Source organism: Fusarium sambucinum, chromosome IV, assembly GCF_050947815.1.
Source record: "Fusarium sambucinum isolate potato_lamoka chromosome IV, whole genome shotgun sequence".
Taxonomy (NCBI): Eukaryota; Fungi; Ascomycota; class Sordariomycetes; order Hypocreales; family Nectriaceae; genus Fusarium; species Fusarium sambucinum.
This window is the reverse complement of record NC_139291.1, coordinates 5,759,000-5,785,870: the sequence shown is the minus strand read 5'-3', so window position 1 is coordinate 5,785,870 and position 26,871 is coordinate 5,759,000. Positions and strand designations below refer to the sequence as shown.

Here is a 26,871-nt window from a genome sequence, read left to right as displayed (position 1 = left end):
CCCTCTTTGTCCTTCAACCGGAGGCACGTCTTTGTACCTTGCATTCGTCGTATCACATCCACACACCATGGCCACCAACTTCGTTTTGACACCCCCAGAAGCGGGCTGCGTGCCGAACACCCTTACCTGCGTTTGATCAGATCCGCCATGTCGGTTGGGTGCAATATCAAGTGTGTGATTCACTGGTGTCTTGCATCTGTGAGATATATCTTAGAGTGGCCCAGCCCCCTTGCCCGGCTTGCACTGATATTATCCATGGCCCTCGTCTGATATCATTTACTGCCCTATGTCCCTTTTTGACCATATCTTGACACTTGAAAAGCAGGCCATGCTCGACGCTGCTGGCAACTTGTGACGCCGGAGCGCCATGGCCACTAACAAAAATATCGACTTGGACGAGGAAAATGGAATCGCGTTAGTTGCAACAGCAATAACCCTGTTGGCCCTCAGCTGGATCTCAGTTGGGTTGCGTACCTACACGAGAGTTTGGTTAATGAAAGGCCAACAACTCGACGACTGGCTCATGCTTATTGCTCAGGTACATGATTTTCATCACACTACACCACCAGAAAAAACTTACCAAGTAATAGATCATCTTCACTGTATCATGCTCTTTCATCCTGGAAGGTGTTGAAAAAGGAATAGGAAAACATAACGACGCTTTCCAGTCTGATGAGATCAAAGTACGGGCCCTTATGGTTAGTGCCCTTTCTTCATATGGTTATTTGGGTAGGAAGCTCATATTGTATCAGTGGCAGGCCTTGGCAACTGCAACTTACATTCTAGATATGATGTTCATCAAACTCAGCATTGGTGTCTTCTTGCTTCGGCTCAGTGTCAAGAAAGTTTACAACTGGATAATATGGATCAGTCTAGCCATCATCACCATTTGGAGCCTTGTACTCTGGTTTTGGAACCTGTTTCAATGCGACCCAGTAGAGATGCAGTGGGACTTCCGTATCAAAGACGGCACTTGTGTTTCCGCCGACCAAATCGTCTCAGCTGCCTATGCGATAAGTGTCATGACGGTTTTATCTGATTGGCTCTATGTAAGTGAAGCTCTTTATCATGTGTTTGATCTTCGCTTATCTTTCATAACAGGCGCTTCTCCCCATCCCGATGCTGTGGTCCGTAAAGATGACAAAACAAGCCAAAGCAACTGTTATTGTCATTCTAGGACTGGGTATATTGTAAGTTGAGGCTTCCCTTTTCGCACAAACGCATGTCTAATGAACCGTTAAGTGCAAGTATCGCAACCCTGGTACGCCTACGCTTTCTCGCTGACCTTACTGACACCGAGGACATACTATGTGAGTGACGCCTGAACGGATGCTTCGTTTCTAGCTGACATCTCTCAAGTTGCTGGCACCGATGCCATGGTTTGGACCCTGATAGAACCGGGTGTTGCCATTATTGCATCCAGTCTAGCTACCATACGACCACTTTTACGAACTATGAAAATTAGGGGTTTCGAATCTACCGATCACACTTACGGCACGGGACATTCGGGGGTTGGCAAGACCAATCCAAACCGCCACAATGCTGGAGTCACGGTTATGCCAGGCTTCGGCCCCAACGATGTCTCGCTGACCAACGTCCCTCCCCATAGCCACGACCGACCCTATCCAGACGATACCTACATCTTACCTCCTCGACGCCCAACCGATGGTCCCCTCTCACCCGGACAAACGAGTCTCGCTAAGAGTGAGATCTTGGTGCTACAAAGCAACATATCGCCCCCACAGACACCTCCCGGAACCCAAATGTATCGATCTCCTTCTTCATCTTTTGACCAGATCCACGATCTCGAGGCACAGAGTCAAGATCTCGAGCGCCCTAATATTAGAGGGAAAAGGAGATGAATGGATCTATAATACGATATCCCCATTAACGAAAGGAGGGCCAGACACGTAGCAAACTGCCTTGTCCTTGTTATATTTTACGTTTATACAGATGATTTCTTTTCGGTTAGGGGAAGCACACCAGTGAAAGGCGTTGGACGGAGGATCGGTAGACTGGGTAGAAGAAATCTACCCAAGATAATAGCATCGGCCGACTTCATTGAGAGAGCTATTATACGAGGGAAGACAACACAAAACTCTGGACTGATAGGAGCTATAGGGCAAGGCGCATGGTGCATTTCTTGAAAACACTCGGGCGTTTGGATAGGCAGCTCCTAATGTACTTATGATGATTGGTTACTTTCTCAATAATTGCCCAACCTTTTCCCCCAAAATCTGTGATACCTCTCGAGCCGTCTGTTCCCAATACTTCTCAGCCTGCAAAATTTTGACATTTGCAAGAGCCGATATCCAAGACGCAACCAAGGAACCCATGCACTTTTTACGAACATGGGGTTTGAAGGGCGGAACACTTGCTGAATGGGTCATATTGGGTATCTTTGTTTATTTAGGCCTGATGCCGCCTGTGTTAGCCACTTCTCGCAAACATATATGCCTGTCTACCTGAGTAGGTACTTATTCTTATCATACGAGTTTCCTGGCATGGCAATTCGTGACTACATGTACATCAGTCACGACACAATTATTCTACTATGTTCTAAGGTCCTCGGACGAGACCTCCCATTCCTCCTCCTCATCCCACCTAGGCGCAAGGACGAAACGACCCATGATTTTGCCCATGCCAATACTCTCTCCTCCAACAATACCTGGGCGGGGCTTTTCATCGTTTTCCTCAACGATAACGGCTGTTGTCAAGAAGTTCATGCCAACAGCAGGGCTCAGCTCCATTGTGCTGCCACCCCAGTCCATCTCTACACGGCCTGATTTGCGCACCTTGAGCTGACCCACCATGCCGCCTGAGGACAGCAGACTGGACATGAAACCAGCCTTTTGTTCTGGATCTTCGAAGCCAGGGATGTTGAAGCCAGTGTTGTTCGTGTCGTTGGTAAGATCGACGGGAGAGGCGTCGGCCGCAGCTGGCGTTGATTCGAGGACATTGTCTTCACCCTCGGTAGGTTCCGGCTTGATCTTGTTGGACTTGGGTTGGGCGATTTGTCTTAGGGGAGGTAGAACAGGAGGGAATTGGAATAAGTACATGCGGCCGTCCTTGTTGCTGGGACCTTGAGTTTTCGCCTCCTCTCCCTCTGCGCTGTCGGAAATTTCGACTGCGCCCAGTTCATTAGCAAGAATCTCTAGATCTGATCGGATCATGGCTTCTTCCGTTTCTTGTGCTGATTTCTTGGTTTGTGGCACTGGTGTCGTAGAAGTGTCTTTGCTCTCCGTCTCAATATCCACCCTGTTTTCGAGGTCCAAGTCCATAGACTCGTCTTGCTTTTTCTTGACAACAGTGGGCTTTGAGTCGTTGTCCCAAATGCCTCCATCCTCTCTGTTCTCGCCCATTGGCGGGAGTTCGCCTGCTTCACCATCCACCCAAAGACTCTCCTCCACTTCCTCAGATTGTGGAGGAGGAACGGCTTGGGCATTTTCAGCGGCTTCCAGTTCTGCTGTAGTGGCCACAATGATGCCTTCATCCTTATGTTCTCGTCGATATATGCCCATAGGCAATACACTGACAGTCCTCGAGTTGAGCGCCTCTATCATGGCCTCGTCCTCGCTATCGAGATCCTCATCGGGGGTGTGAATATGGAGTTTATCGGCGTTGATTCGAGCCTCGCGATTCCGTGTCGCCTGAGCAAAGCCAGTTTTCGAGTCTGATTTGAAACCTCGCCCACCACCAGCACCACCTCCCCCAAAACCACCTCCGCCTCCGCCACCAAACCAACCACCACCTCCTCGACCACCAGATCCTGTAGCTGTTAGAAACTTGCGAGTAAGACAGGGCATCACGCGTTGGTCTTACCTCCTGCACCGGAAGAGAAAGGACCACTGGCTCCTGAAATCACTCGACCGAAACCACCTCTACCCATGGCATCACCACGGCTCCTCTTACTTCTGAACCGTGAGCGACCACGAGCTTTACGCTCATCTGCCGCTCTCTCACTAGCCTTTTGTTCTTCTTGGCGGGCCAAAGTATCTCTTTCTGCCTCATCTCGACGAACATTCTTGGGTCGGAAGCGACCGGCCGCGGGTGCCCTTGTTGCTCGGGCGGTAGTGCCGCCTCGAGTAGGTGTGGAGGATGTGCTCTGGGGAGCCGGAGTAGCACTGCCTGAATTTGCTTGAGTAGTGGAAGGGCCAGCGCTGCTCTCGTCGGTTGCTCGTGAACCTGCCGCAGCAGCGCCTCTCCGGGTGCCCCGGGCCGATGCCCTTCCTCTGTTCATATTATTCTCAACTTTGGAGACGATGATGGAATTGATAATGTGGTCTGGCAATCGTTGTCGTTGTCGTTGTCACAGCCTGGAATTCTAGAGCGTTACAAAAATTTAGTCTGAGTTGGGATGCCGAAAGTTAGATAGTGGGGGCGGGAAGGTGGGGGACCAGAAATTCTGCCATGTCGGTCCTTACCGCCTTAAGCTCGATGCCACCGATCAAGATTAGCGTATATTTAAAGCTTGGTGTTGACGACGCTGGCACTGGGTGTTGCCAGACTGTGTACTGTATGGAGGACAAGATGATGCATTGTGATTATTGAGAAGTAAGGAATCTTAAATGGCATAATATCAAGACAAGCGCCTAATATACTGAAGATACGATGATTTGCGGTCAATTCTGAATTGATTCGTGATTCATCAAAGAGGGTGGAAGTAGAGTGCCTTCTCATATCGTAGTTAAGGCGTGTTCTTATAATGAAACCGAACTTATGCAGCGTAGCCCTGGAATAAGTCTTCTCATCTATAAGGAATGGTTTCTATATATTCTTTAGCCTGGGGTTAGAAAATTTCTACTACTATGCACGTTCTAACGTTTATCCAGTCAGTGAGTGATGCCGCCCCAGCACTAACGTCACACTGTAGTAGTTCCTAATGCGGAAATGCGGCCAGGTTCCATTGGCCAGAGACTCAACGGTTGCCCCAGTCGTGTGCTTGAAATACCTACGATACAAAGACAGCCAAAAGTTCATGTCCTTGCAGTAAGCATCGAGTTGCCCAAACAGATACTGCTCTATTCTTAAGATAAGATAATCCTAACACTACCTCATTTAATTTTCCACATACGAATAGAGATGACTCTCAATACAATGATCTTTACAGAAGGAATTTACGATCTGGGGACAAGAACAATATACAATCAATGGCTGTCGTTTTGAGCGGGCTAGGGCAGAGAGCCATGGGGTAAGTACCTGTATCCTAGGTGTAAATACCTAGAATGGCTTTGTTCCAGGTGCCTTTATGTGGATGTGGCAAAAGAAGAAGAAGAAAAATCACCAATCCAGGATGTTTGACCTCGAACATTATGCAGGAAGGTTGTGTTTTACAGCACTTGGATCGTCGGAATACATGTGACCTGATTGGACTAACTCCGCGGTACTGGCAGTATTTAAGCTTTGGCAATAAATAGTTGCGATCTTGAAGTGCAATGTCGACAGCATAATCTCTTCAGTTTAAGCCGTGGCAATTATGGAGATGTAATGCAATAAGAGCGACGGATATGTACGCTGATAGAAGGGGGATTTATGCGAAAATGTTACATATAATTTCATATATCAAGCCACAGGTGGCTAATACCGCAATAGAACTGAAACGCTGTCTAACCGTAGTCGCCGCAGTCGCCGCAGTTTCAATGATGCTGCATTAGAAAACGATAACCATACATAAACCTTGGTTCTTGGTATCTGTGCAAGATCTTATCGAAGGCACATCAACGCTTTGTCTCCAAACTCTGAAGCAATGCTCCCCTCTTGAACAAGCATTGAACCGATCCATTCTCGTCCTGCTTCTACTGTTTTTGCCCCGAATTTAACAACCACGCAACCTCGAACGTTGGCTGCAGACCACAGAACACCGCCTTCCTTCTCATCGTCCAATCTTTGCATCCGCCATCGCTCGAGATCCGAAATATTTGTATTGTCCTGTGCCATCGCTTCTGGCGATCGAAAATCTCGGGCACCAATGCGGGGAAGGGCAGCAAACTCAATTTGGAAGAACTCACCCAATGACTTTGTCTTGGCCCCCCGCAAGATGAGGGTTCCTGTTATGGCCATATGTTGCATCATTTCTGGGAGTGTTCGGCCAACGGATTTGCTTGCTTCCCTGGACAAGACGATAGAGTCTCGGACAAGGAGTCTGTCCGTGGAAGTCATCTCAGGATCTTGTAACCATATTTCGTTACGCCCCGACCATTTCCTGAAGCTCCAGTTCTCACCACGGGCGACACGTCCTTGCGTGACCCAGTCCAAAAGACAAAGAGACGCTTGTTGTCGAAGCTTGAATATTTGCTTCTGGGCGTATACGCTATCTTCAAATGGCTGAACGGGGTCTGGTAGAAGGCACATCGAAGCGTTGTTGTCTATAGTGACCTCCAAGTTTTGACTTGTAATGACGTCTGCTGTAGGCGACTTGAAGATTTTTGTGTGACCTTGGGTAGCAATGCTGAGTTTCGCCTCCGGCTTGACGTGGATTGTCAGATTTATACCGTCTCCAGCAACTAGACCGCCTCCATAAGACAGCAGAAACACCAGCGTACTTGGCTGGCTTGACGAAGGAGCCGGCGATATCAGCTTTAGAGGATACTGGTAGGTCATAGCCTCAAGGCCACTTTCACCAGCGGGGAGCAGACCAACGACGATGCGGCCATCGCCAGGCGATGAGGACGAGGGAGGAAATGGCGACTCCATTTTGATAGCATATTGTGATGATGCAAAAGGAGAGAAAAGCCAGACAGGGATGAATTAATGAGCGTCTAATTGAGTCAAGACGGTGTCAAAGTCAAACAGCGTCTCCATCTTGACGCAGCATCATTAAGAAATAAATGCCTTGGTTTCAACTGAGGCACGAGTCAAAGGGTCTCTGCTATTAGATAAGAGATAAGAGGTAGTTGGTCGAAATTGTGGCTGTTGACCCACATTTGCGCTTGGATTGTGGGGGTGACACTCTGAGCTTGGGTGTGATTTGAGGAATTCTGGGGGTAGATGAAGGGAAAGTGTGGTTCAGGACCAAAGCTGCTGCCACCCGATATTCAGCCGTAGGTATGCAAAGGAAACTAACACCACCCACCCACTTTCCAGAATAGCTTGCGGCGTCATCTCAACCTAGGTATTTGCACTCTACCCTACCTACTTGCCTACTCCACGCGACATTCGACGCGCCAAGTGGTCAAAGACTCCATTGTTGCCCTCGCATCGAGGGTTGTTAAGATTGAAATTTGATAATTTCAATTCCCTATAGCGCAACCACCTTTGAAAGAAACCATGGACAGTAATTCAAGCCCAGCACCCGACCCCGATGCCACAACGCGTCGCCGATCGGGACGCGTCGTGAGAGCGCCCTCTAAATTTACACCCGAACCTGCATCCCAGCCAACACACCCAAAGCGCAAGCGAGACGACCAGGAAGATGAAGACGACGATGGCGAAGAAGAAGCCGCTGCTGAAACTGAAGCGCCAGATTCAGATGAGGAGATGAGCGACGAGCCTGACAATGACAGCGACGAAGATCATCCCGCACCACGCTCTAGAAAGAAGGCGTCGCAAACAAGTCGCGCAAAGAAACCCTCTGCCAAAAAGCCGAAGATCAATGGTTCCAAACCCTTGCGACCTGCGCGAGTCACTCATGCCGCCAAAAGCCTTCCGAGCAGACCTAAAAAGAGTGTTCGGATCGAAGACGCGGCTGTAAAAGGAACTGGCCTCTATTGTATGCAAAACCCCTTTTGGCCTACGCGATTTTCTATGTACTAACGCGACTCAGCTGATCTTTTCGGCTCCGGCGATTCCAGTAAATCAGTGGCCGAAGAATGGTTGAACAAATACAATGACGATGGGGTGGCAGCTTTTACTGATCTAGTGAATTGCATTTTGCAATGTGCTGGCTGTGGCCAGCTCATCACAGAAGATGATGTTCGAGATGCCGAGAACATCGCTGGCCGACTGGCAGATCTGCAGAGCGTGTATCAAGAGGTAGTGTTCAGCCATGCTCTTGTAACAATAATTCAGGCTGAGACGATTATAGCAAGAAATCACCGACTACCCCCTCATTTCCAGAACAAAACAGTCGCGATCCTTCCGAGATGTACTCATCAGCTTCTTCGAAAACCTCATCGTCAACATGCACCAAAATAATCTCATGTATAGGGACGAGTTCCTGATTGAAAACCTTCACGCATGGCTTGCCAGCATGTCATCATCAAGCCTCCGACCCTTCCGCCATACAGCCACCACCATATCTTTGGCAGTTCAGTCTGCCCTTGTCATGGTCGCCAACGACCTTGATTTCAGGCTTGGACGTGCAGGAAAAGCTCGAAACTCGAAGGTCAAGATGACTGCTGCGATACAGCGTGATGCGGAAAAGAACACCAGCAATCGCAAAGTCTGCTCCGAGATGATTCAATCGTTTTTCGACACTGTCTTTGTCCACCGCTACCGAGATGTTGACCCTAGAATCAGAACAGAATGCGTGGAGGCTCTCGGCAACTGGATTATTTCCTTGCCAGCCCTTTTTCTTGATCCTGGCTACCTGCGCTATCTAGGCTGGATGTTGTCGGATACTCATGCTCCCACACGTCATGAGGTTCTCAGGCACCTTGCTAAAGTATTTAGAAGAGACGCAGACACATTGGGACATTTTATCGACAGATTTCGCCCCCGTCTAGTGGAGATGGCCTGCAAAGATGCTGACGTCTCTGTTCGCGCAGCAGCGATTGCGGTTATTGACGTCCTTCGTGACCAAGATATGCTCGAGGGCGAAGAGGTTGATGCCATTGGAAAACTTATCTTCGACAACGAGCTTAGAATTCGAAAGGCAGTTGTTGGATTCTTTGTAGCATGCACCAAAGACGCTATTAACGAAAAGGTGAAATCGCTAGGTGACTCCGACATTATGGAAGAGATTCCCAAGGGGAAGAAGGCATCTCTTGATGCCCCTCGCGTCGAATGGGTTGACCTGAAGTGCTTGGCTGAGACACTCGCCATTTACGACAGTCAAATTGAGGAAGAGCAAAGTAACCAGGTCTTGGGGCTGGATGCAGCCGTAGACCTCGTGGATGCAGCTGTTCCAGAGACTAGAATCTCGTTGGCGTCTCAAGTTCTCTTTGAGAAGGTTGATGAAATCAAGCAATGGACACTGCTCGCTGGATATCTACTATTTGATCACACAACGAGTTCAAAAGCAAGATCCAAGGGCAACAACCCAGAACTTGCATTCAAGAAGGCTGTTGCTCCTTCGCCTGCAGAGGAAGCCATACTACTGGATGTATTGAGTTCGGCGGTCAAGTCAAGCTTAACTCATTCAGGAGAACATGACAGGTCACGAAAGAAGCATCAAACATCCAAAGACGCCGAAGATGTGAGCATTAGCCCCGAAGACACAGCGACTGAGCTGGTTACTGTTATCCCTCATCTTCTAAGCAAATTCGGAGCCGAGCCGGACACTGCCGCAATCGTTCTGCGCCTAGCACACTTTCCCGATATTGAAGTGTTCAAGCAATTGCGGCAAAACACAAACAAATACGAGAAGCTACTTGACGAGATTGTTACCCAATTCAACAGACATGACGACAAGAGAGTCTTGTCCGAAGCGGCTGCAGCACTGCTGCATTCGCGTCGATACGACGAATTGGAGGAAGTTACAGACAGCAAGATCTCAAATCTGTGGGAGTCAACCGTGACTGCTTTGCACAACTTTGACAAGACTTACGAGCTTTCATCCAGAGGGAATCTGGAGGAATCACCTCTCAAGGAACTGGCCACTATCTTATTAAAGATAAGCAAATTGGCAAGTCTGTCCAACTGTGTGGACATTCTTGAGGCGGAGGGGGATTCTACAGAGTCAACAACAACGCCCGTAATTCAAATACTCGCCAACATTGTGCATCGCGGCAAGTATGAACCTCTGGACGATCAGGATATCGATGACCTGGAGGACGAGGTTGTCTCTTATGCTATCAAGACCTGTCAGTTCTACTTTATGTGGAAAGCTTTGGCATACAGCACACTTCTTTCATCAGGCCTCAATATCGCAGACGCGGAACTCGACCGCCTATCTGTGCTTCGCCAGACTTTCCGCAGACACCTCATCGAAACGCTTTCCTCTCGCGCCGCCATCGACCAGCTGCGACTATTTGCTACAGGCAGCTTGTGCGATCTTCATCTAACTTTTGCCACCCTACGGCCTGCCATTGAAAGCGCTCGTCCCGCTTCAAATTCTGGGTCGCCTCCCGCAGAAGGTGAAAAATACAAGGCACTGATTCAGGAGATCGAGTCAGGACTTATCCCTGAGCTGATCGCTATTTTTGACGGAGCCGAGAAGTTATACGCCAAGAAGATCAAGAAAGACAAGTTATTGAACGAACCTGCCGAGGATGAAGATCCCATTGCTGATGACGAGGAGGAGGAGGAAGATGACGAGGATGAGAGCCTGTCTGAGGAAGAGCGTCTCGCTGCTGAACTCAAGGCTGAAAAGGCACTCTGCGAACTCACAGCCAAATACGTTCTCGTTATTACCGCACGACTTGTAGACATCAAGGGCACACATGCAGGCAAACTGCGGCGACGTTTACTTCGCAACCAGAATAAACTCGGCCATAACTTCAAAGAGGTTGTCACCTATCTCGATGAGGAGAAGCTGGCTGAGCGAACAAGGAAGAAGGCCGCCAGCGTGCACCCCACAACATCCAAGTCTCAAAAACCCCAACTTAGCGAAGCGCTTGTGATTGAGGACGATGATATCTTCGATAGCACGCCACCCCACGAGGAGGGTTCACGAGAGGATCTCCGCCAGAAGGGCCTCTTGGAGGATGACCCAATCGAGGACGATGACGAAAATGAAGACGAAGAAGCGGAACGACCAGCTCATGAATCAGATAATGAAGTTATAGGGGATTAGAACACAGCGTGATTGGTCTCTCGTATATGGTGGGCGCATAGCTATTTGGGTGCACGGCGAGAATGGCCTCTGTTTTCTCCATTTGCCTCGCAGGCTGGCGGTTTTAGTTGTTTTCACTCCTTTCTATTTCTGTTTATGTCATCTCTTGTCGCTTTGGGCTACATGCCGGAGTCTGGGTATGCGGCAGTGGACTTGAGTTTTGGGCGTGAAAAGACTGCACATGTATACCTAAGTAGTAGCCTTACTATCAGAAGTAGCCTTACTATCAGAAATGTTTGCGCCTCAGTTTCGTTCTTCGCGACATGGTCTAGTAACTTGTTAAAATCATTAACACCCTCAAGGCTCAGAACTCCAAATTCACTTTTCTACTTCTCCTTTGAGCTCGACAAAACCTTTTCGTACGTCTACCCTCCTGCAATCATGGTGCCAAAGAGGCGGAACATTCTCTGCCACCGCTTCCCGTCTCCTGCACTGGCCTTGGACGGGTCTGGCTCGGTAACTTTGATGCCATATTGTTGTATGCAACATGGAAAAGATCGATTTGTCAATTGCGTCTTTGACTCGTTACCCCCAGTTTTTTGTTCGTTCTCGTCATCGCTATCAGCTGGAGGTTTTCCCTTTCTTACTGCTTCCTGGGCGACCGTCTTCTTTTCTTCAAGGTTTCCCCAAAGAGTGAACAATTTGTCGCGAAGCGTAGACAGTAGCTCTTTGTCTTGTCTCAAGTTTGACGCATCGAGACCGGTAAGGCACTGAGCAGCTTGGTTATCCACAAGTACCCATAGCCTTTGCTTCTTCTGCTTGTTATTATCAAATGCGTCTTCGAGTTCCAAGAAGAAGCGCCACTCCCAATTCCGTACTCGAGCAAAAGTATCCAGCGTCATCTGGCTTGGCTGCTGATCATCTTCGGAATCGTCATCGGACACAGAGTCTTCACCATCGTCAGAGAGGATGTCGTATTCTGACTCCTTCTTTGGATATGCGAAATCTGCAAGGTTTGACGGAGAGAAGTCGACAACTCGAACATTGGCCCGATAGTTCAAGTTTACAAATGGCAGGGGGACCTTTACGCTTTCCCCTTCGATGGTCGTTTCATGATGCACGATGCTAGTTATTTCCGAAAGTCGACTAGGCGCCTTCCCTTGGTTTTCACATTTCACTAAAATCCATTAGCATGGGTAGACGGTATGTATCGCAGGGAGAATACCTCGTGTGTTTAGGTCCGCAATCTGAGTTGTATCCTCTTCTGCTTGGTCATCGTCTTGGTCTTGCCTGTCGGCTTCCCTTTTACGTTTGGCTTTACGCCTCGCTCTTGCATTCTCCTTCTTCGCCTCCTTGCTCGTTTCCGTGCCCTTCTTACGCTTTTCTCCTGCTTTGCTGGCCTCGCTTATGTCCTTGAGCTGCTTGTTTCTCAGGCGTTCGTATTCCCTCTTTCTCTCCAATGCCGCCTTTGCATGAGGGTTAACATACTCGGGATCAACTTTCAAGTTCACCTTCTGCAAGCCAAGCTTGGAACTGAAAGCATCACGATCTTCCCTGAGGAAACCTTCCAAATTGTTGTCATTTCTGCCTGTCTTGATCTGCAAATTCCTTGCGTCGACCCATGACCCGATATTTATGTTTTGGTCACGAATAACGCCAGCATGAGGTTCCCAGCAACTGATTTGTATGGATCTCTTGCCGTAAGGCCCTGGCCAATCAGTCGTTTTGGCGGCTGTTGTAAACTTGTCGGTATAGCCGTACGGGTCGCCATCTCGCCCAAGCGAAGCGCCACTTGCACCGATGGAATGATTGAAAAACGACGGGTTTTCTGTATAGTCGGAAACCCACAAAGTTATTACGCCACCTGAATCATAGGGTGGCTTCACAATCTGGGCTACTATGTCGCAGAACTGCCCTTCTCTGACATCTTTAAGTAGGCTGAATTTCTCCTTGACATTTGCAGAAGCAGCGATCATAACCTCAAACTCCTCTTGAGCTGGAACCCGATCTAGGTTAATGGCGTGATACATCTGAGAAACAAAAGCATTCTCCTGCCCGCTTGGGGGGGTATCCTTGGGGTAGCTGGTAGGATACAGTGCGCATGAAGCTTCGCCAGGAGGTTTAGGGATCTTGGAAGCTTCGTACACCGAAATGCTAGTGGGGAAGCTTGTCAACAAAGACCATTCTGACCCTCTTTGTTGGACCTTGGTAATAGTTAGTGCGGAATCTGCTGCACATGCGGTTGACACTTGCCTTGACTTTCTGGACCAGCACAACATCACCACCACCTACCTTTGGAAACTGTCCTTTTTTGCGAAAAATGTTGAAAGCGATCGAGCTGTCATCTTGAATTGAAGAATCGTAAAGTTTGATTTCGCATTTCCAATCTGAGCGTGTTAGACGACTGACTTGGTAGCTGCAAGCGAGATCTCATTCTTACCACTCCCTCTTGTAGGAACTGGAACTTTGAATTCCACAACGACGCCGACTACGATGACCAACGCACCGGCTTGAACTTTGCCATCCAATATGTTGCAAATTGGTGTACAGTTGGGAAGTGTTGATGGAGACATTGGAGCTGGTGTGACGGGAAATAAGGGTTGAATGAGATCAATGGCTAATTGACGAGTTGGGTAGGTGGATTAACGCGACCGCGTTAAGTGCCAGCACTCAGACGTAACGTCGTGCAAATGAAAGTGATGGCCCGTGAGACGCGGTCGACAATGACGGAACTGAATGTCTGGTGGGTAGACGCGCCTAGCTACTCGTCCCCCACCTTCTCGATCGCGATAACACGTGACCGTACATGTGACCTGACTTTCCAAGATGACATGAGCCCGGTGGCGAGTTGCATTCATGCCCGGATACTACTGAGGTACAACGGCTGTGGCAGATTTTTTTAGGTTCACATAGTTCAAAGATCCTGTTTTTACATAGTGTGAATTAACGGGACCAGGGGACAAAATTAGTCTAAAACTTGTATCACAACACTCCTTGTTCAAGTGATGATTGCCAAATATTTCAGCGCCAAGTGATCTTTCTTTCAGAATTGCAGACCCTTCGTCGGTTGCTTTGTTTACATGCTCTGCAAGTGGATAGAAAACAAACAGTTCTTCTCTTTTCTAGACAAATTCTAGATTGCCTTACCCACACCATCTGCATCATACCCTCTTTTTTCGCCTGTAGAGCAGAGCTGATTTGATTACCTGGCGTACAAGCTAAAGGTCAGATCCATATCGCTGCCTGAGGCTGAAATCACTACTGGGCCCTCACTTTGTCAGAGACAGTAGCAGTTTCTGTTTGGGTTTAGCAGACAGTCACTACCTAGATACCGCCTGGGGGCCACCTAAAGACTCGCCCACTGGATCAATCATTTCAACACTCTCCTAGTCCCCGGCCGACCACCGAGACTTCTCTTCCCCATCCCATCTCCATCAACAACAAATCCTTCTCCTTTTCCCTTCCTCATACCTTTTCTTCTCATCCTAGATTTTCTACCCTCCGCCGGTTTCCAGAGCCAGTAACTCCTTCTTGGACGCTGAGCTTCCCTCTTGCGAACTGTTTGTGCTTCTTCCACCCCGCACAATAATTTGCTGCTGTTTACCTACCAACGTCCCCTCGGTCTGAATAGCACCAGTCATCATGGCTGAGCGATACATTCCCGAGCATCGCCGCACCCAGTTCAAGGCGAAGAACACCTTCAAGCCTGAGGAACTCCGCCGCCGTCGCGAGGAGCAGCAAGTCGAGATCCGAAAGGCCAAGCGTGAGGAGAACTTAGCCAAGCGACGAGGTATCGGTACCGGTGAGAACCGACCTGGTGCTTCCCTTGGCGCTGCCCCTGATAGCGACGATGAGTCCGCTCCTACTGAATCTCAGGTATGTATCATCAACCCCCTGGCTGTTGAGCTGCCGGCTATGCATGCTGTTTGCGCAAATACTGTCGCCATCGCTTCGCCCCGTCCCTCCCGCTTGGCCTGTGATGTGGGGGGGAATACGCACCTCATGACCCCACATTCAGGTTGGTGGATTTGAGCAATGTCGGTCATCGTTGCAGTCATGTCTGCTCTACTCGATGCCCCCTGTGTCGATGGGTTGCCTGCAAACAGCATAGCTTTGGCTGAATATTTCTTATGACCGTATGCTAACTTCCACCTCAGTTGAACGAGGACCTTCCCCAGATGGTGCAAGGCGTCTTCTCAGACCAGATCGATTCGCAGATTCAGGCCACTACAAAGTTCCGAAAGCTCCTATCCAAGGAGCGTAACCCCCCGATCGAGGAGGTCATCAAGACCGGTGTTGTTAGCCGCTTTGTCGAGTTCTTGCGATCCCCTCACACCCTCGTCCAGTTCGAGGCTGCTTGGGCCCTGACCAACATTGCTTCCGGTTCTGCCACCCAGACCCAGGTCGTCATTGAGGCCGGCGCTGTCCCTATTTTCGTCGAGCTTCTTGCTAGCCCTGAGCCCGATGTTAGGGAACAAGCCGTCTGGGCTCTTGGTAACATCGCTGGTGATAGCCCTCACTGCCGTGACTATGTCCTCAGCTGTGGCGCTCTCAAGCCCCTCCTTAACCTTCTCGGCGACAGCCGCAAGCTTAGCATGCTCCGCAACGCTACATGGACTCTGAGCAACTTCTGCCGTGGCAAGACTCCTCAGCCTGATTGGACTACTGTGAGTCAATATGAAATGATCAGACTAAATCTATACTGACAACTCAATAGATTGCCCCCGCTCTTCCCGTCCTGTCTAAGCTTGTCTACTCTCTTGATGATGAGGTTCTGATTGATGCTTGCTGGGCTATCTCCTACCTTTCTGATGGTTCCAACGATAAGATCCAGGCAGTGATCGAGGCTGGTATCCCCCGTCGACTGGTGGAGCTCCTCATGCACGCTTCCACGTCAGTTCAGACCCCTGCTTTGCGATCTGTCGGTAACATCGTCACCGGCGACGATGTCCAGACTCAAGTCATCATTAACTGTGGCGCCCTGCCCTGCCTTCTATCTCTGCTCAGCTCCACTAAGGACGGCATTCGCAAGGAGGCTTGCTGGACTATCTCCAACATCACCGCCGGCAACTCTTCTCAGATCCAGGCTGTGATCGATGCCAACATCGTCCCCCCTCTGATCCACCTCCTACAGAACGGTGACCTCAAGACTCGCAAGGAAGCCTGCTGGGCCATTAGCAATGCCACTTCCGGTGGTCTGCAGAAGCCTGAGCAAATCCGTTACCTGGTTGCCCAAGGCTGCATCAAGCCCCTTTGCGACCTACTCGGTTGCCCCGATAATAAGATCATCCAGGTTGCCCTGGATGGCCTTGAGAACATCCTCAAGATTGGTGACCTTGACAAGCAGGCTGCTGGCGAGTCTGGCGACTCCATCAACCGATACGCTCTCTTCATTGAGGAGTGTGGTGGCATGGAGAAGATCCACGATTGCCAGAACAACGCCAACGAGGAGATCTACATGAAGGCTTACAACATCATTGAGAAGTACTTCTCCGATGATGAGGAGAATGCCGATGATGGTATGGCTCAGCAACCCGCCGGCCCCAACGGTACATTCGGCTTTGGCACCAACGGTGCTGCTCCTTCAGGAGGATTCGACTTTGCCAAGGGTAACGACGCCATGGACATGTAAAGAGCTTCTTGATCGAGGATCGGAATATCGGCAGCCAATTCAAAATGCGGAGCAATCCCAACCCCCCCCCCCCAAAGACATAGCACCATCACGACACCCCTTCCCCCAGAGCAGTTTTTACCCGACTGTCGTTTACCCCCCATCCCCATGATATCACACCCATACCGCGTCTTTTTAATGTATCTGGAAGGTTATAAGAGGGAAACCATACCCCCTCGAAATGCAGGCCCTATGGTAGCTTGAAAGCTCCAGCCTGAGTGAAGAAGTGAGGCGAGAGCGGAGTCAGTGGAGGCGTCTGGCTTCTCGGTCACAAATGCAGAAGCTACAAACCGACGAGCTTACGTGTGTACGCAAGAAACATCATGGTGGTTGGTGTTCAGGCACATGGGACTCGCGCAGGACTATCGCCAAAGCTCAAGGCAGCGTCAATTAAGGACGGGATGCCTTGGGAAGCCTATGCTAGTGCATCAGGACTCCTGAGATGGTGAAGCTCGAAATTACGGAATTTACTGCCAAGTGGTGGTGAATCTGGTTCAAAAATAGCCAGGAACCGTAGTCAAGTTGTAAAAAAAAGAATAACAGGAGTGTTTGCCCCTCATTTATGATGATTATCCTTGACATGTTGTGACTCGCTTGATGTAGCAAGTTGCATCTCTCAGATGACGGGATTTGACTGTTGACTCGTTAAATATCAAGAATTAATCGACCAGAATACTGCGAATAACTGACTACCTGTGAAAGTCTGATGAATGGCGGGGTTTTGGACCGTGTGTGAGTATTCATGTACACAGTACATAATATGGAGTGATACTATTTCCTCACAGTGTGTTCATTCATTGTGTGCCGAGTCCTTTTTTTTTCCTGCTTTTTCACTGAGTCGTCCCGTTTAACGTCATTTGCTAGGCTTTATCTAGATGAGCATACTTCTTGTAGAGCCATTAAAATCACAATGATCATAGTGTGAAATCTCAAAATAGAAACTCGGTTTCCGAATCAATTCATTGACAATATATGGCATTCAGCTGGAAATAGCTGGTCAAAATAAAGTTACCTACTACAGTAGGCAGGCACCTATCGAACTCCACCAATTTTAGCTACTACTTACTTATCATCCGGGCCTTGACGATATTCATTCTACAACATCACGACCAATAAGCAACGACCCTTCATAATGGTCAAAAAGGGCAAAGGAAAGGGCAGTGGAGGAATAGATCTCTCGGATCCCATGCCAGCTGGCTCATCCAAAGATCAAGCCAAGGGCAAGAAAGGCCAAAAGGGTGGCACTTCTACTCCTGAAGCGGCACCCGATTCAGGCCCTCCAAAGCCCACGGTAAAGCAACTTATCGGTGGTTCTTCATGGACGGGAAAGCTACCTGTCAATCTACTCAGCGAGTACTGCCAGAAGCAGCGATGGGAGAGGCCCGACTATGATACCAGAAAGACGCCCGAGGGATTCTCGGTATGGGTTACCATGAGCGCCAATGATCCAAAGACGCAGCAAATTATCAGACTCGAACCCTTCAAGATTCCAGCAACACATAAACATTTGATTACCCGACCCACAGCTATAGAAGCCAAACATGCAGCAGCTACCTATGCTCTTTTCAGAGTCTGTAGCATGCAGAACAAGCACACCGTTCTTCCGCCAGAACACAAATCGCTGTGGAAAGACTTCCAGACTCTCAAGGTCCAAGATGTCAAGGAAGGGAAATCTTGGATGTACGAGGCAGATCCTTTCAAGGCGTTGCAAGAGCGACAAGAGGCCAAGGCTGCTGCAGATAAGAAGAGAAAGGAAATTGAGGCTGCCAAGGCCAAAGCAGCTGCGATGCCTGGCGCCGCCGGACTGGTCCTTATGAGCAATGCGGGCAAAGGAGCATCAAACATTATGAAAGGTTGGAGCACGGCGCCCAAGGTTGAAATGGGCAAGAAGACAAGGGCTCAGTTGGAAACTCTATTGCGAACAGGCGTCAAGTGGAATCCGAATGATGTCCACATGTCAAAATCACAGAAAGAAGCTATCGTTGCTGAATTCAGTAAGCTCAGCTTTCGCAAGAGCCATGTGGAAGAGGCAGTGGAGTACTGCAAGGACCGAGAAGAGACGCTCGAGTGGCTTCTCATCCACGTTCCTGAAGACGATCTTCCTCGTTGGGCTTTGCCAGAGAGTTATGCGGCCGGAGTCTCAGTCGGTGCCACTAATCTGAGAAGAGAGGGTATCATCAAGCGACTTGCTCAGGCAGGCTATTCCCTTGAATTGGCTACAAGGGTATTAGACGAACAAGGTATGGATGAGGATAAGGCTGCCGAGACATTGCAGAATTTGCTTTTCCCAGTCGAGTCTAAGAACTCTGACGACACCGACTTCTTGGATCTTGGGACGCCCGAAGAGCAATGGGAGGAAGAAGTTGGAAGTCTTGAAGCCATGTACGGGGATGGGTTTGAGCGCGAGGGCGATGATGTCATTCGCATCAAACTGGACTCTGTCAAGAACGGGCAACAGCTTGTCGACGCATCGTTGCAAATCCGTCGTCCGGCTACCTACCCCACGAACTTGATTCTTTCGATCTTGGCCAATATTCCCTCTTATATCAAACTGGGTATCGTTCGAAAAGCGCTCGAGTATATTGAGGAGTCTTTACGTGATGAACCTATGAAGATTTACCTGGCTATGGACTGGGTTCAACAGCATATCAACAGCATCATCGAAGATCCGGGCAAACTTGTTGACATTTCAGCAGTTTCCTCAGCTGCTGCCGAATACAAACCCGTCGCCGCCATCGCACAGAAGAAACGGCCAACTCGTGTACCCAAGCTGATAAAATGGGTAAAGGATGAGAAGAACCGGGAGCAGTGGCTTCGGCGGCAAGGATCAACCTCTTTAAAAGACATGATCAGCAAGCGTCAAAATCTGCCCGCGTGGCAGATGCGCGAGGCCATTATTGGTACTGTTCGGAGCAATCATGTCACCATTATCAGTGGAGAAACAGGTTCGGGTAAATCTACACAGTCTATGCAGTTCATTCTAGATGACCTGTATGCGCAAGGACTAGGCGGTTGTGCGAACATGATTGTTACACAACCGCGTCGAATCTCGGCACTCGGACTGGCAGATCGTGTAGCGGAAGAGAGATGCTCACGAGTCGGCGAAGAAGTTGGATACGCAATTCGTGGCGAGTCCAAGAGATCCAAGGACACCAGGATAACGTTTGTTACGACTGGTGTTCTCCTCAGACGGTTGCAAACTTCAGGAGGTCGAGTTGAAGACGTCGTAGCGTCTCTGGCAGATGTCAGTCACGTTGTTATCGACGAGGTACACGAGCGAAGTTTGGACACTGACTTCTTGCTCAACCTCATTCGGGAAGTCATGAAATCAAAAAAAGATATGCTCAAGCTCATTCTCATGTCTGCCACTCTTGATGCGGCGACCTTCAAGAACTACTTTGCCTCGGAAGGGCTCAGTGTAGGCACTGTCGAGATTGAGGGTCGAACATTCCCAGTAGACGAGTACTATCTGGACGACGTGATCCGTATGACTGCATACGGTGTTGAGACTTCCGATACCGAGTACATCAGCGGCGATGCTCTGGGCAAGGTAATTCAGAAGCTTGGACATCGTATTAACTACAATCTGCTGGTTGAGACTGTCAAAGCTATTGACTTCGAGCTTTCCTACGAGAAGAAGTCTGGAGGCATTCTCATCTTCCTCCCCGGAGTTGGCGAAATCAACCAGGCCTGTCGCGCATTAAAGGCAATTAGTTCTCTATATGTCTTGCCACTCCACGCATCGCTCGAGACGCGCGAGCAGAAACGTGTGTTCTCAAGCCCTCCCCCTGGAAAACGAAAGATTGTGGTTGCGACGAATGTTGCAGAAACCTCTATTACCATTGACGATATCGTCGCGGTAATCGACAGCGGAAAGGTCAAGGAAACCAGCTTTGATGTCCAGAACAACATGCGGAAACTCGAAGAGACCTGGGCATCGCGAGCTGCCTGCAAACAACGACGTGGTCGAGCCGGTCGAGTTCAGGAGGGCAGATGCTACAAGCTCTTTACACAAAAGCTTGAGGAACAAATGCCTGAGCGACCGGAACCTGAAATCCGGCGTGTGCCCCTGGAGCAACTTTGCCTGTCGGTTCGCGCTATGGGAATGAAGGACGTTGCTGGCTTCCTTGGTCGGTCCCCTACACCTCCTGATGCGACAGCTATCGACGGGGCAATGAAGCTCCTGCGACGGATGGGAGCACTCGATGGTGATGAGCTCACTGCTATGGGCCAGCAATTGGCTATGCTACCAGCTGACCTGAGATGCGGTAAACTGATGGTATTTGGTGCGATCTTCGGCTGCCTGGGTGATTGCGTGACTATCGCTGCAATACTGAGCACGCGAAGTCCTTTTCTGTCCCCACAGGAAAGGAGAGATGAGGCAAAGGAGGCTCGCATGAACTTTTACAGTGGTGATGGTGATCTCTTGACTGATCTTCAGGCTTTCCAGGAGTGGGATTCCATGATGCAAGATCGCTTGCCTCAGCGTCAAGTGCGATCGTGGTGCGAGGAGAACTTTCTCAATTTCCAGACCTTGTCTGATATCTCCAACACGCGTGCGCAGTACTACGCGGCACTCGCGGAAATTGGCATTGTTGCCCCTTCTGAAGCGTCAAGTGAAGCCCACGCTCGTGAAACTAGTTCCGACGGATCTCAACTCTTGCGGGCTTTAGTTGCAGCGGCGTTCACGCCACAAATTGCTCGCATTCAGTATCCCGACAAGAAGTTCGCTAGTTCTATGTCCGGTGCTGTTGAGCTGGATCCCGAGGCAAAGTCGATAAAGTTCTTTAACCAGGAGAACGGACGAGTCTTTGTTCACCCAAGCAGTACGCTATTCGGAAGCCAAGGCTTTTCGGGTAATGCTGCGTACATGGCATACTTCAGTCTCATTTCTACCAGCAAGATCTTTATACGTGATCTAACACGTAAGTACGCCCCCCTGAGCCCTCTCTACGTAACAGAACTGACATATAATGCGAAAGCCTTCAATGCCTATACGCTCCTCCTCTTTTCAGGCCCGATCGAACTTGACACGCTGGGCAGAGGTCTTCTTGTGGACGGATGGTTGAGACTGAGAGGGTGGGCGCGCATCGGTGTCTTGTTGGCAAGATTGAGAAGTATGGTGGATGAGCTGATTGCAAAGAAGGTTGAGAATCCTGAGATGAACGTCAAGGACGACGAGGTCATTACACTGGTGAAGAAGATGATCGAACTTGATGGTCTAGACGCATAGATGAAAGGTTTGAATTATTGGTATCTAGGATGCATATAGAATACGCTTGGTTCATCCAGCAACTGATAGGGATGAAAGTTGTTCTTTCGTATAAGCCATTGCACCCAGGATTCTCTGTCTGATGGAGTCTCGAAGCTTGGCATTTTGCGAAAAGGATATCTTATATTGCAATTTCCATCTTGATAAACCTAGTGCATTCAAGGCAAAAGTAAGGTGAGAAGAGGCTTGGATCTTCCATGAGACAAAAAAAATATGTTATAGAATTTTCTATGTAATTTGTATCCAGCAAACCTACATTCATTCGTACGTTGAATTATTCAACTCAAGTTGTTCAAATCAACGCTCCAAAAACACCGTGCTCCAACCATGATGCCAGCTAATAATCCCGTCAATCTGATATCCCTTCGTCATCACACGTTTTAGAACTCTTTGTTGCCTAGCGGCCTTCTGGCGCTGTCCTCGGTCTTGAACCTCGTAAGATCCGCTGTCATTAACTTTCTCAGGTTGCCCATGTCCTGGAGATATTGGTGCATCTCTTCCTGCAACTCGTCCTCGTCGCCGTATGCTGTGCTCTCTGAGTCGTATTCGTCTTCGTCCTCACCGTACTCGGAGGCATTTTCCTTGTCGTGCTCGTCAAGCTCGCCCTCTGCCTTCACGGGCACAATGGGAATGGGATTCTTGAGGCTCTCGATGGCAAGCTTCAAGTGCAGCTTCAGAGCCTCGTTCTCTGTCTGGAGCTTCTTGATCTTGCTCTCGGCCACCATGCTGCGCTCCTCCATCATACGCTGCATGGAGTTGACATGAGTTTGGTACTCCTCCAGTTTCTCCTCGGCCTCCTTGGCATTTTTCTCACGCTGTCTTGAGTCGGAAACGGAAAGTTGCAAGATACGAATCTCTTCCGCCATGGCAGCAATCTGGGCATCTCGTTCGGCTGTGGAAATGTGGTCTTGGTTGACCACAGCCCTGGTTCGGATTCGCTTGGCCTGGTCGGCATATCGCAACGTCGACAGGGTCTCATCGTAGTCTGAAGGAGCAATGCATGCAATCATGGCTGTCTTGCTGTTTCCACCCAGCGAGTCTTTGAGAAGCCACGTAAGGATGGAGTCGCGATACGGGACGACGTCTCTTCGTTTTCCAGCCCTGGATGATTTGGGGTCCGCCAGGGCAGCAATGACACGTCCAAGAGTAGTCAAGGACTTGTTGATGTTACTTCCTTCACGCAATCGTGCACCAGTTGCTTCGGTGGCCTTCGCCCTCTCACTACCAGCCAGATCGACCAATCGAATACGAGAGCTTCGCTCTGTTGTCTCATCAGTTTCCATGTCGTGGTGAATCTGCTTCAGCATGATAGTGAATACGGCGTGACTTCGACTACTGGTATCGTTCATCTTTGTGCTTGCTACCGTACGAGATGTGTCGCCTAGCTTCATGTAGCGCAGAATCTCGTTGATGTTCCGTACGGGTACCTCAGTGAGATCCTTGACGTATGGACCTTCGGTGGGAGATTCGCGAATCTTCAAATAGTTGGGCGCCTTGTGTGTTGTCTGAGGCGGTACCAGCAGGTCACGGACATGCTCGTTGTATACTTCAAAGTAAGAGACGCGGACGTTGTAAGCGACGTTGGAGTTCTCGCTGTGAGCAGCGTCAATGCGCTCGAATAGATCCTCACAGGTTCGAGGAATGAGGCCAGGCTGATCGGGAGTTCCCATCATAGTGTAACTTTTACCAGAGCCGGTCTGGCCATACGCAAAGATACATGTGTGGTAACCTTCAAAGTTGTGGTCCAAAAAGTCCTCGCCTAAGCTGTTGTAAACGTCCTCCTGTGTGGCATAGTGCTCGTCATCAGTGTCGTGACTCCAGAAGGAGTTGTCAAAAGTGAATTTCTTTTCTTCAATGACCTTTCTGGTCTTGAGCTTTGCAGCTTCTGCGTCTGGCTCATCGGGTGAAGAGAGGGTAGTGAGCTGAGTTATGGGATCCATTTCGATCAGACATTTTGCCTGACGTTCAAGCTCTGAAGGGAATTTTGGTTAGTTTTCAGAGAAGCCTTGCAATGAATCGAAAGGGTCTCTCTCTCACCTCTCTTGAGAAACGCTCTCACTCGGACCACGACTTTTACATTTCCTCCACCGTCCATCTTGGCGGGCATCGACAAGGCGGCATCTCGAGATCGTAGTGAGGGAGTTGAGGCTGAAGAATGGACTCTGCCCTCACAAAAAGAGCTCGAAGAAGAGGCCGCAGAAGGCATCAATCTCGAATCCAAAGCCATATTCGTTAGCGTTTGACTGATATCGTTGATGGTGCCGTGAAGTCGGTGTCGAAGAACAATCCACATTTTAACCGCTTTATGGATTTTTGTTTACCAGCGTCATTCGCGTTGCTAGGGGCAGTTGCAGGGGGCCCTTGTCTTGTTCTTTCCAGTTTTGACTGGTTTGACAAGAAAAAGCTTGGGCCAAACAGCCCATCGAAATGCGGAAACGTTAGGCTGTTTAAAGCTTAGTATTGATATAGAAGGTGAAAGAAGAATTAGTGCATAAGATACGTGAGCACTGACCAAACTATTCTGTCTTTTCAACACGCGGGGACTTGACGCGAACTCCAGCCACTTTAATAAGACTTGTTATAGCTGTAGCTACTACAGTACTTTCCAATTACCTTGGGTCTACAGTACCTACTACCCAAACGCGCAACGACCTGTGACACTCATTTCTTCTTTTCATCTCTTCTTTTATCTTCATCAACACGCTCGCGCATCTTAATACAAACCCTCTTTTCGTACAATCCTGGGTCGCACTCAACTAATTCATTTTTCGAGAATTTTTCCTGTCATTATTTTTCATTCAATTCCTCTTTATTTATCCAGTCTTTTGCATCATGGCGCGCACAAAGGAAGATGTCGCGTCCAAAGGCGACTCATCGCCAAAGATTCCCAAGTCCTCAGCTGGCGTGACCAAGAACACCGCTGAAACTCCTGTCAAGCGCGGCCGTGGAAGACCCCCCAAGGGCGCTGCGCCCATGCCTAAGAAGGTTTACGTCCCTACTGGTCGTCCTCGCGGACGTCCTCCAGGTGGTGGCAAGAAGAAGGCTGCCCCAACACCCAAGAAGGTCGCGGCCGTAAATGATGATGGTACTCCCAAGAGAGGACGCGGACGACCTCGCCGAGCTGCTGCTGCCGAAGATGAAGAGCCCGCTGCTACAACGCCCAAGGAACCCAAGAAGCGCGGCAGAAAGCCCAAGAGTGCTAGCCCAGCTGATGCTTCGGCCGACGAGGATAAGGACGATGGCGCTGGTAAATCGAGATCTTAATCTAACCAACACGACGATTTACTGAACATTCAGCAGTCGACGACGTCAGTGACAAAGACGCTTGCGTCGCCGATTCGCCTGATAAGGACGAGGTAATTCTATTCCTATGAACCTTTAATTAGGGTGCATCATTTACTAACCGAGCGCAGGAGGATGACGACGAGGAGTAAGCAAGAACGAAGGCACTAAAGTCGGTGACTGCGTGGCAGTAACACCAGCAACGGGATGGGTTGTATTCTATTACTGAGGCAAAGTGGTCTGGGTTTGGTTTGGTATAAGGTGCCTGGCAACACAAGGAATAGGGATCTGGCTGGCTGGTCGGTTTCGTGAAATTATTACTTTTGGGATTTTTTATTAAGGGAGTTGTTGTAACAATATCAAAGCTAGGCACTGATATACCTATGCATAGGGGAAACAGGCCCTATTTTCCGTTAACCTGCGTTTTCTCATCCGTCAGAGCTTCTTCCATAACTCGTACTCTTCTGTGAGATGTCCCTTTAACTTTTGGAACTGGTTTCCAAAGTTGCGTTTGCATCTCCAGCACATCATATCCCACTGCAAATAGGCTTCCTCTTTTGTGTGACGACGCGCATCGTCAGCTGGGAGAGGGAAGTCATCCAGGTCGACAAGAAAGGGGGTGTTGAAAGAGTTGTAGTGTTTTCGATGCCTCAACGCTTCTGAGAACATGTCCCTTGATAGAACATGCACGTGTAAGTGCTTCATGCTTGGCACCGCATGCACACCAGCTTTGACTTCTGTCGCCCAGTCCCGACCCCCGGGGAGTTCCCCACTCTCATCCGGCTCAACATCGCCCTCAAGCACAGCTTGCCGATGCGCATCGCTGTGGCTGTGTGCTCCGAGAGAACGCTGCAACTCCTTGGCCACCAGGGTTTTGAGGCGCTGGGTCTCGGTTCGCACGCTAGCGAGAAACTCTGGGTCATCCAGCGCGTCGAAAGGGTGAAGAAGGTTGTGTTTTGAAGAGCGAGGGAGAAGGAGTGTGTGGATAGTGGCTTTTGGGTAGCGATCGTTGATGGCTACAAAGTCGTCGCTGTGGTAGATAACTCGAGAAGATGGGTACGAGCCAGGGTCTTCCAAATACGCGCCCAGGCCCATTCTATCTCTGAAAGGGTTTCCGCTCCGTGATGGTCGAGCAGCGGCGGTTGATGGTGGTGTTTTCCTCTTAGGCGCCATGAGTTCTGTGACTTTTGCGTGTAAGAATACCTAGGCATCGTGAGTGTCCTATACAAGTTACTCACATGCATTGTGATTTGCCTTTCTCGGCGGTTCCTCGCTGTGAATCTCCTCCTTGGTGATGGCCTCTTCAGGCTCTGAGTCTCGGGGCGACATGTTTTAGGTGCGCATTTCCTCAAGGGTTTGTGAGATATGACGTGAGTCGGTGTTAGTGTTGAAGAAGTTACTTTTAGTTAGTACTCATGATATGCCTGTGGTGGAGACCTTTCAGTAGAGGAGACTATTTTTTTCCAGAGACAGACCTCTCTCTCAACATCATCGGAATTAGTTTGAGGTATTTATATAGAAATTAGCTATGATTACTTCTGGCTTGATTTTCATTGAAGATATATTTCTTCACACTAAATAAGTACGGTCATGATGGGCTCTCGTCAAAGTAAATGAAATAAACAGGTCGATTCGACATAAACTCTCCCATCACTCTTCGTTTCATCAACCAAGGTGCTGATACGGTAGTTGACTTGGTAATAGCCGAGTTCCAACGATACCTAGAAGCACAACCCACATCAGTTTCAGCCATGCCGGGGATATCTGAGACTG

The 26,871-nt window shown here is 49.3% G+C and overlaps 10 protein-coding genes across 10 annotated transcripts; 5 read left to right on the top strand and 5 right to left on the bottom strand.

Annotated features, from left to right (window-relative positions):
* Positions 1-367: 367 nt before the first annotated feature.
* Positions 368-1,862, top strand: FSST1_001918 (uncharacterized protein; the record flags this gene model as incomplete). The annotated part of the gene is made up of 6 exons (XM_083227859.1): positions 368-538; positions 591-698; positions 753-1,049; positions 1,102-1,190; positions 1,243-1,310; positions 1,360-1,862. The coding sequence occupies 6 exons, from the start codon at positions 368-370 to the stop codon at positions 1,860-1,862; spliced, it is 1,236 nt and encodes a 411-aa protein (XP_083092100.1).
* A 690-nt stretch (positions 1,863-2,552) lies between these two features.
* On the bottom strand, positions 2,553-4,240 carry FSST1_001917 (RNA polymerase III RPC4-domain-containing protein; the record flags this gene model as incomplete). The annotated part of the gene is made up of 2 exons (XM_083227858.1): positions 2,553-3,775; positions 3,823-4,240. The coding sequence occupies 2 exons, from the start codon at positions 4,238-4,240 to the stop codon at positions 2,553-2,555; spliced, it is 1,641 nt and encodes a 546-aa protein (XP_083092099.1).
* Positions 4,241-5,703: 1,463 nt separating this feature from the next.
* FSST1_001916 (UreD urease accessory protein-domain-containing protein) lies at positions 5,704-6,693 on the bottom strand (the record flags this gene model as incomplete). The annotated part of the gene is made up of 1 exon (XM_083227857.1): positions 5,704-6,693. One exon carries the CDS (start codon positions 6,691-6,693, stop codon positions 5,704-5,706), a length of 990 nt encoding a protein of 329 aa, XP_083092098.1.
* Positions 6,694-7,266: 573 nt separating this feature from the next.
* On the top strand, positions 7,267-10,894 carry FSST1_001915 (cohesin subunit IRR1; the record flags this gene model as incomplete). The annotated part of the gene is made up of 3 exons (XM_083227855.1): positions 7,267-7,708; positions 7,763-7,971; positions 8,024-10,894. 3 exons carry the CDS (start codon positions 7,267-7,269, stop codon positions 10,892-10,894), a joined length of 3,522 nt encoding a protein of 1,173 aa, XP_083092097.1.
* A 404-nt stretch (positions 10,895-11,298) lies between these two features.
* On the bottom strand, positions 11,299-13,446 carry FSST1_001914 (uncharacterized protein; the record flags this gene model as incomplete). The annotated part of the gene is made up of 4 exons (XM_083227854.1): positions 11,299-12,050; positions 12,099-13,077; positions 13,127-13,260; positions 13,314-13,446. 4 exons carry the CDS (start codon positions 13,444-13,446, stop codon positions 11,299-11,301), a joined length of 1,998 nt encoding a protein of 665 aa, XP_083092096.1.
* Positions 13,447-14,515: 1,069 nt separating this feature from the next.
* On the top strand, positions 14,516-16,505 carry FSST1_001913 (karyopherin alpha; the record flags this gene model as incomplete). The annotated part of the gene is made up of 3 exons (XM_083227853.1): positions 14,516-14,749; positions 15,031-15,540; positions 15,591-16,505. 3 exons carry the CDS (start codon positions 14,516-14,518, stop codon positions 16,503-16,505), a joined length of 1,659 nt encoding a protein of 552 aa, XP_083092095.1.
* A 1,171-nt stretch (positions 16,506-17,676) lies between these two features.
* Positions 17,677-21,777, top strand: FSST1_001912 (RNA helicase; the record flags this gene model as incomplete). The annotated part of the gene is made up of 2 exons (XM_083227852.1): positions 17,677-21,469; positions 21,527-21,777. 2 exons carry the CDS (start codon positions 17,677-17,679, stop codon positions 21,775-21,777), a joined length of 4,044 nt encoding a protein of 1,347 aa, XP_083092094.1.
* A 419-nt stretch (positions 21,778-22,196) lies between these two features.
* FSST1_001911 (kinesin-3 family protein uncB) lies at positions 22,197-24,109 on the bottom strand (the record flags this gene model as incomplete). The annotated part of the gene is made up of 2 exons (XM_083227851.1): positions 22,197-23,788; positions 23,854-24,109. The coding sequence occupies 2 exons, from the start codon at positions 24,107-24,109 to the stop codon at positions 22,197-22,199; spliced, it is 1,848 nt and encodes a 615-aa protein (XP_083092093.1).
* Positions 24,110-24,648: 539 nt separating this feature from the next.
* FSST1_001910 (uncharacterized protein) lies at positions 24,649-25,250 on the top strand (the record flags this gene model as incomplete). Its single annotated transcript, XM_083227850.1, has 3 exons — positions 24,649-25,063; positions 25,117-25,172; positions 25,230-25,250. 3 exons carry the CDS (start codon positions 24,649-24,651, stop codon positions 25,248-25,250), a joined length of 492 nt encoding a protein of 163 aa, XP_083092092.1.
* Positions 25,251-25,533: 283 nt separating this feature from the next.
* FSST1_001909 (DNA 5'-adenosine monophosphate hydrolase) lies at positions 25,534-26,427 on the bottom strand (the record flags this gene model as incomplete). Its single annotated transcript, XM_083227849.1, has 2 exons — positions 25,534-26,282; positions 26,337-26,427. 2 exons carry the CDS (start codon positions 26,425-26,427, stop codon positions 25,534-25,536), a joined length of 840 nt encoding a protein of 279 aa, XP_083092091.1.
* Positions 26,428-26,871: the final 444 nt, after the last annotated feature.